The sequence below is a fragment of the Tursiops truncatus genome, chromosome 3 (assembly GCF_011762595.2).
Source record: "Tursiops truncatus isolate mTurTru1 chromosome 3, mTurTru1.mat.Y, whole genome shotgun sequence".
Taxonomy (NCBI): Eukaryota; Metazoa; Chordata; class Mammalia; order Artiodactyla; family Delphinidae; genus Tursiops; species Tursiops truncatus.
In genome coordinates this window covers 35,957,060-35,965,542 of record NC_047036.1, presented here as the reverse complement: position 1 = coordinate 35,965,542, position 8,483 = coordinate 35,957,060, and the positions used below count along the sequence as shown (strand labels likewise).

The 8,483-nt window shown below is 43.0% G+C and overlaps 1 protein-coding gene across 4 annotated transcripts in view; it reads left to right on the top strand.

The window, feature by feature from the left end:
* Nucleotides 1-1,099: 1,099 nt before the first annotated feature.
* Nucleotides 1,100-8,483, top strand: part of PAIP1 (poly(A) binding protein interacting protein 1) — a 29,364-nt gene continuing 21,980 nt past the window's right edge. The window contains exons 1-2 of one of the 4 annotated variants that reach the window (XM_033852849.2): nucleotides 1,100-1,122; nucleotides 2,442-2,611. In XM_033852849.2, coding sequence (XP_033708740.1) covers nucleotides 2,513-2,611 — 99 coding nt within the window. In that variant the 5' untranslated portion in view covers nucleotides 1,100-1,122; nucleotides 2,442-2,512. Of the gene's footprint in view, nucleotides 1,123-1,330; nucleotides 1,855-2,441; nucleotides 2,612-8,483 lie in introns of those variants that run through there. The other 3 variants (XM_033852847.2, XM_033852846.2, XM_033852848.2) reach the window with 3 other exon arrangements.

The following is an 8,483-nucleotide window of genomic DNA, read 5'->3' as shown; positions in this document are numbered from 1 at the left end:
ACCACACTTTTTGCTGGCTTCCTTCCCTGACTCCATTATTTTTGCCAACCATCAACAGCATGAATCAGTTATTCACGATTGCCTTCATTAGAGCCATTTTCCTCTTGCAGTTGGGTGAAGATGTCAGTGTTTTCTTCATTAGCAAGAAGAGAAAATGGTTAAAAAGAGTTTTCTTAACTGAAATGATTCTCAAGATGACAATGGTGAAAAACATTAAGGCTTGCTTAAAATACAGGGCTACAATCAATTTGTGGAGATGTTTCAACCTAACAGTAAAGAAATCATTTTTCCCCTCCTTTTCATTACTTATATTCATCCTTCATTTGGCTTTAGTACCATCAGGACTGATTAAAACAGTAATTTACACATAAATAATGTCTAGAACTTTGTTGTGCAATGCGGTAGCCACTAGCCACAGGGGGCTATTGAGCACCTGAAATGTGCCTAATCCCAAGTGAGAATTGCAGAAAATGTAAAATACACTTTGGATTTTGATTAGTATGAAAAAAGAGAAACTCTCATTAATATCTTTATATTAATTACATGTTGGAATGATACCATTTGGGATCTACTGGGTTAAGTAAACTATATTATGAAAATTAATTTCACCTGTTTCTTTTCACGCGCGTAATGTACCTTCTAGAAAATTTATAATTACATAAGTGGCTTGCATTTGTGGTTCGCATTATATTTTGATTGGACAGCACTGGTAAAAGATGAAAAGGAGGAGAGTTTCATTGAAAGGTAGGGTATTTTCTTAAAATTTCTGGAGGGGAAGAGAAAAGGGAAGAGAGTAAAGCTTGGTCACAGTGTGACCTACTGTGATAAATATCTACAGTGAATTGAGATGGGCCGGGGTGGGGGGCATTTGTGATTCTGTTCCTACTCCCCTCCCCGCAGCTCACGTAGCAGGTGGCAGAGCAGCTTCCAGAGCCCCCTTCCCGACTAGTCCTCCGGTCTCGCAGGCGCCGGGTCATTGAACACACCTGCGCGCCCACGGAGGTGCGCGTCCACGAACCCTGGCTCTGGCTCCACGCCCCTCCCCCCGTATTTTTATTTTCCTGGCATCAACCGTCAGTGACTTCTCTCCATAGAACCTCATGTAGGCCGGGCCCGCCAGGGGTAAGCGAGCCCGCCCCGGGAACCGACATGCCCTCGCCCCGAGCCCGGCCCTCGCCCGGCCCGAGGCGAGCAGGGCTGTCCAGCGGTCTAGCTACCCCTCTCCCGGCAGCCTGCAGGACCGCGGCCGCCGGCCCGCCGCGAACGGGGCCTCCGGGCCGCGGGGGGCCGCTGTGACCCGCCTTCGCCCCCGACGCGCCGAAGGCGGGGGAGCTGGGTTTTGGGGGAGAATCAGAAAGCGGAGGGTAGCCGTGGGGGCCGGGCGCTCCGGTGCGGCGGCTTTGGCGGGTGCTCAAGCTGCCGTCCGCTCCGCCGAAGCGCGGAGGAGCCGAGCAGGGGCCCGCCGCCCTCCTCCATGAGGCCCCAGTGAGCTCGGCGGCGAGAGCCGGGCTGCGACGCCTCTCCCGGCGTCCTCTTCCGAGCGCAGCGGCGGTGGCCCCCGCAGGAGGAGGAGGAGGAGCATGTCGGACGGTTTCGATCGGGCCCCAGGTGCTGGTCGGGGCCGGAGCCGGGGCCTGGGCCTGGGCCGCGGAGGGGGCGGGCCTGAGGGCGGCGGTTTCCCGAGCGGAACTGGGCCTGCTGAGCGGCCGCGGCACCCGCCGCCGCCGCAGCCCAAAGCCCCGGGCTTCCTGCAGCCGCCGCCGCTGCGCCAGCCCAGGACGGCCCCGCCGCCAGGGGCCCAGTGCGAGGTCCCCGCCGGCCCCCAGAGGCCTCCCCGGCCCGGGGCGCTCCCAGGTACGGAGCCGCTCTAGGGGACCCCGTCCTCCTGGGCCAAACGCTTCCCCACGGCCCTCCGCGCGCGCGCGAGGGCGGCGCTCTGTCTCCTCTTTCCTCCCGGTTCCCCGAAAGCATTCCCCGAGGGACCCGGTTGTTACGGGGTGGGGACGGGCCCGGAACGGGGTTTGGAAGGTGGCCGCTGGAATCCTTTGTGCGCCCGGGCTGGGGGAGGGGTCCGGTGCGCGGTCTCCTGAGTTCTGTTGTCCCGGGAGGAAGTAAAAATCGCCTCCCCCTCCCCAGCCCCCGAGAGGGAGGCCTTAGGCGGGCAACCATCTCTTTTTAACCGACTTTAAAAAGAAAAAAAAAAGGAAAAATAAGCCCTCAAGTGTTTATTAAGGAAGCAGGTCTGTTCATAAATGAGCTAAAGCAAGTCTATTGTTCCTTTTTGTAGGCTCTCTGCGCATATCCTGGCGATAACCTTAAATTTCGTGAGGGTTCTTGTTTGACTTAAAAACCATCCCTGCTCAGATGGCTTCTCAGTGTACAGTAAGTTGTTATACAAGGGCATGAACGCATCTAACACCGATTTTTTTTTCCTTTCTCAGAACAAACGAGGCCCCTGAGAGCTCCACCTAGTTCGCAGGATAATAGCCCACAGCAGAATTCGGAGTCAACAATGGCTAAACCCCAGGTGGTTGCAGCTCCTGTGTTAATGTCTAAGCTGTCCGTGAACGCCCCTGAATTTTACCCATCAAGTTATTCTTCTAATTATACAGTAAGTACACTTTTACTGCAACTCTAGGTTAATATTATTGGAATAATATGGTTATTGCATCATTTATCAATATACTGGTGTGCTTTCTGTACCACACATAAAACATTGTATGAATTTATTGAAATCATGAAACAAAATTGATTCAAGAATGTATTTTGTAGTTATTATTTTCAAGATATCAGAATGTAAGCTTAAGAGTAGACAATCTTGTCTATTTTGTTCACTGCTGTATTTCCAGCATCTATAGACCATCTCTAGTCTAATAAATTTAAGGTGGTCAAGGACATCTTCAGTCTATGAAACTAAAGTCTGTGTCCTGACTTTATGGACAACCTATAGAATAGTGGCCTGGCAAAGTTAATTTTTGATTTTAGTAGGACAGCTGAATATTCATTGGTAGCTTTAGGGTAAATTATCAGTGGTTTTGCTGCAGACTAATTCAGGTAGGTTTTTGAATGTTGAGAAATACACATCTGGGCTCTGTTATGTTAAAATAGAAGTGTTTCTGGTTCTAATTAACAGTTATGTAGAAATGTAGGGAGTTTTGATGAAGTGTTTTAAACTTTTGATAAAGTGTTTTAAACTTTCAGAGTCATCTTTGTCAATAACGTAAGAATTTTAGAAATTGATCACACTTAAATGGCAGGAAAAAACACCAAGCACGATTGGGATATATAGAAAGGAATTTGTTGTGCTATGTAAATGCATAGCAATTAATTATAGATAAGTAGGGCAGGGACCATTCTGGATTGAAGAAATGATAATACTTTAGCATAAGTCCTATTTTTCCGGTCTTCATTTTTTGACATGTAATATACAGAATAGTGTACATTAAGTTATCAACACCCCCAAAGCCCGCTCTGTCCCCTTCTAATCATTACTGCTCTCCAAAGGTAACCGCTATTTTGCTTGAACAATAGTTTTGCCTCTGTTCAAAGTTCATATAAATGGAGTCATATAAAATATATTTTTCTTTCATTCAATATCAAAAGTAATCCATATAGTAGCATGTAATTGGAGGTGACTAATTCTCATAGCATTCCATTGTGTGAATATTTGTCTGTTGATGAGCATTTGGGTAGCTTTCAGTTTGGGGCTTTTACGATTAGGGCTGCTATTCTTGTCCATGCCTTGGTGGACATTTGCCCTTGTTTCTGTTTGGTATATACCTAGGAGTGGAGTTGTTGGGACTCAAGGTAGCCAGCTTTAGTAGAGACTGCCAAATATTTTTCCAAAGAGACTGTTCCAATGTATGTGTTGAGTACTGTTTGGTTTCCAGTCGCTTTAATTCCTTGTCAGCACTAGGTATTTGCTATTTAAGTTTAGCCATTCTGGTGGATGGGTGTTAGTTTTTTAATTTGAATGTATCTGATCAACTAATGGTGGCACACCTTTTTTTGTTACTTTTGGGGCGAGGATGGGGGGACTTGACTTTCATATTTGATAGAAAGCATGGGAAAGCTTTATTCCATATTTTAGAAATTTCATGCATCTTAGACTGCATTAAGAAGAACCTTGGGGCTGGAGAGGGGAAAATATAGGCATAGTAGGAAGAGCAATTGATTTGGGGTGGAATGGGCCATCAATCAGGTAAAGTAGAAATGAGAGCAGCTGGATTCTTGCCCCAAAACTGTATTTGGCTTAGAGAAGAAAGGAACCATTGGAGAGCTGTGAGTAGTTGAATAACTCTTAAGGATACTTACCTTAAGAACCACAAATGTTCCTCATTTGTTTGTCTTGCTATTGATTTGGGCTATCTTATGGTGGGAGGGATGCAATTTTTTTTTGTTGTTGCAGTTCTTTGCCAACTAGTTTTATACATAGTTCAAGTGATTCCTGAGAGCAGTGTGTTGAGCCATGTTAGTCCACCTCCTTTGAGCCACGGCCATCTTTTAGGTGCTCCTTGGTCTCCTGAGATCCTGCTGCACTCATTTTGCCAGAAAAGATTGCAGACTGGAAGCCTGTGGCTCATGTGTACCCTGCAGGTGTGTCTTTTTTGGCCCTGAGTTTTTTTAAAAGGGGCTTTATAATTTACCAGTACTTAAATTAGGTATTGCAAATCTGAATTTTTTGGTTTCTTTTGAAATCCGTAAGATCTGGCCATACTGGACTGCTGTTTTGGTAGAGCAGAGTTGGCTGGAGCTGAATAGAGGCAGCCCCTTTATATAGAATGTGTAAACTGTAATTTGCTCACTGGCTTACTTCATTTGCCTGTAATCCACCTGGATTCTATAAGCATTCAAGCTTGCTACCCCTGCCCTGATAAATTTTCGGGCCTTACCCTTTTACCCTCTGTCAAAGCTAGGAGTTTTTCTCAATCCAGTTAGTCACAGAACAGCAAAATCCTTGTTTTTCCCAAGTCTTAGGATAAAATCTGGTTATGAGAGAAACTTTTCCTTGTAGTAACCGTAATCCAAAGTCACTCACTCATTAAGAAATAGTTGAGGGCTTCCCTGGTGGCACAGTGGTTAAGAATCTGCCTGCCAATGCAGGGGATGCGGGTTTGAGCCCTGGTCCAGGAAGATCCCGTATGCCGTGGAGCAGCTAAGCCCATGTGCCACAACTACTGAGCCTGCGCTCCAGAGCCCGTGAGCCACAACTACTGAAGCCCGCGCGCCTAGAGCCCGTGCTGGGAAACAAAGAGAAGCCTCCACAATGAGAAGCCCATGCACTGCAATGAAGAGTAATCCCCACTCGCCGCAACTAGAGAAAGCCTGCGTGCGGCAATGAAGACCCAACGCAGCCAAAAATAAAATAAAATAAAAGTCGAATGCTTACCACGAGTCAAGGGCTGGGGATACAGCAGTGGATAAAATGGACAAAAATTCTTGTCTTTGTAGAGCCTCTATTCTAGTGGTCTCCTAGCTGGGTTTCCAGAAATTCCTTGAGTCTGCTTTTGTTACACACATGAGAAGCTATTGCCTGGTATCATTGAGCTGGATCTGCTCTCAAGAATGCATGCTTTTTAAATTTTTTCTGATAGTCTTTTGCTGTGCTTTCATAACCCTTCTAAAACTCCAAGCCTTTTATCTTCAATCCTTCCTCTAATCCCACTGCTAGAATTTTACTGCTTACCATGCCTTCTTACCAATGAGTTGCTGTATCCATCTATTACTGGCCATTGCTTCTTCTCAGGTAAGCCATTACATCTTGAATATTTAATCATGGTTCACTTACGAGAACCAAAAATTCCACATAGGAGTTGATAAAGCATTCATTAAGAGACAACCCGCCCCCCCCCCCACATGCACAAAAAAATCCCAGCTTTTGCTAAGAATATCCTCCTTCAACTTACTGCCCAGTTTTTCTTCTGCCTTTCAATAGTAATATTCTCCAAAATGAAAAATTATTCACTGTTGGTACTACTTTACTTCTCACTGACCGTTCAAACCTCTGCAGACTGATCCTCTTAATTGTACTGATATTATTTTTGTGACAGATGCTGATGTTGTTTGGGTTTTAAAATCTATCGTCCTCTTAAACCTCATCTAAATAGACTTTGTTGACCACAGTATGATCTATAAGGTTTAATTCCCAGTGTGGGTCCTGTTCTAGGTGCCAAGGGTACCTTTTCAGTCTTTCAGGATTTCTTCCTTTTTATAAAAACTGAATATTTAAGATACTAATTTACTCAGGTTTTTTCTCTGTGTGCATAGTTCTGATTCCTAAGACTCTGCAACCATCATTCTCTCAGATTTTAACCAATGACATTATTCTGTAGCATTTGCTATTATGAGCACCTCTCCTCATTTACCTTTTCCTTTGGCTTCTGTGGCAGTACTTCATCCTCCCAACTTTGAGACCATTCCTCCTTCCCTCAGACTGCAGGCTCTGAGGTTCTGTCTTCTGTTTTATTACTTCCCTTAGTGATACTAGAATCCCCTAGAATCTGACCATCACCAACCTGCCTGTTGATAACTCTGGAATCTAATTCTTCCTCTTAACTCCAGGCTTGTGTTTCCATTTGTCTTGACCTTTTCTGAGGATCTCACATTCAAACTCAAGAACGAAAAAGAATTTATCTTTTGCAAACCTCTTCTTATACTTTTATATTCTAACTAGCTGCTCAGGCTAAAAGCTTGTGGTGTATTGACTCACTTTCCTCTTTCACACTCTTGCCCGCTTCCAATCAAGTTAACTAAAATAGTCTCGACTATTCCACCTAAGTGATCATTTCCTTTTATCCCACTGCTTTGGATTAGGTTCTCATCTCTTGACAGTGTATTCAAAGTACCTACTGGGAAGTGAGTTTTCTTTTTTTTTTTTTTTTTAATTAATAGACTGTTTTTTAGAGCAGCTTTAGATTCACAGCACAGCTGATTGGAGAGTACGGAGAGTTCCCATATACCCCTATCCCCCCATATGTACCGCCTCCCCCCGGAAGTGAGTTTTCTAGTTGATGTCCCTCCTAACCTCTTGTCACAGAACTCTTTCTAAGAAAAATAAAACTTAAATATTCCTCTGCTTGGAAGCCATTTGACTTCACATTGAAGACTGAAGAAATGTATACTTTAAAAAATCTGGTACTAGAGAACTAATACAAGCTTTAATTCAAACACATTGGAGTGCTCATCTGTTCAGAATACTGTGTCTCCCTTTTTGCTTGAAACAACAGGCCCTGAATCCCCTTTTCAGCTTTTTTCAGAACAGCTCTACTTTCCTCTTTTACTTTCACACTTCAAATTCTCTTAAAGAGTTATGCTTATTTGGGAAAAAAAAAAGACTGAAATCAGTGTTCTAAACTGCATTTTGCCACAATGAATGATGTTTGATAGGAACAGTTAAGAAATTAGTACCATCAACTGGGACCTGTAGACTTCCTGCTTTTCATTGTCATTAATAGGATACTACAAATCTGTAAAACTCTAAACTGTATATCAGAAACTTAAACTAGTTTTTAATTGTAAAATTCACACGTTTGTGGTTAACATTAAGTAATTATTTAATATACATGCATTTATAATGCTTAACTGCTTTCACAATTTCATAATAAAGGGTCTGTATTTATAACATAAATCTTTCCTCACTCCAGATGTAACTACTATTATCCCTTGTCTGTCTTCCCAGAAATTTTTATTGGCTGTAAGTCTCTCTAAGAATTAAATAATACTAAAATATGGTTTTGTGTTCTTTTAATTAAAAGGTTGGGAACTACTTAAAGGTGATAGTGGTATATTTAAAAAAAATTTTATTGGAGTATAGTTAATTTATAATGTTGTGTTAGTTTCAGCAAAGTGAATCAGTTATACATATATTCACTCTTTTTTAGATTCTTTTCCCATGTAGGTCATTACAGAGTATTGAGTAGAGTTCCTTTTGCTATACAGTAGGTCCTTATTAGTTATCTGTTTTATATATAGTAGTGTGTATATGTCAGTCCCATTCTCCCAGTTTATCCCTTCTCCCTCCTTTCCTCCCTGGTAGCCATAAGTTTGTTTTCTACATCTGTGACTCCATTTCTGTTTTGTAAATATGTTCATTTGTGTCATTTTTTTAGATTCCACATGTAAGTGATATCATATGATCTTTGTTTTTCTCTGTCTGACTGACTTCACTTAGTATGATAATCTCTGGGTCCATCCATGTTGCTGCAAATAGCATTATTTCATTCTTTTTTATGACTGAGTAATATTCCGTTGTATATAAGTACCACATCTTCTTTATCCATTCATCTGTCGATGGGCATTTAGGTTGCTTCCGTACCTTGGCTATTGTAAATAATGTTGCTATGAACATTGGGGTGGTAGTGATAGATATTAATTGGAAACTGTTGCTACTATCAAGATTGGCTGGAAACTTGGACATAGCAAGTCTCCTACCACTGTACACTATGATATTTTATAGTCACTTAACTATATATTTATTTCCATGT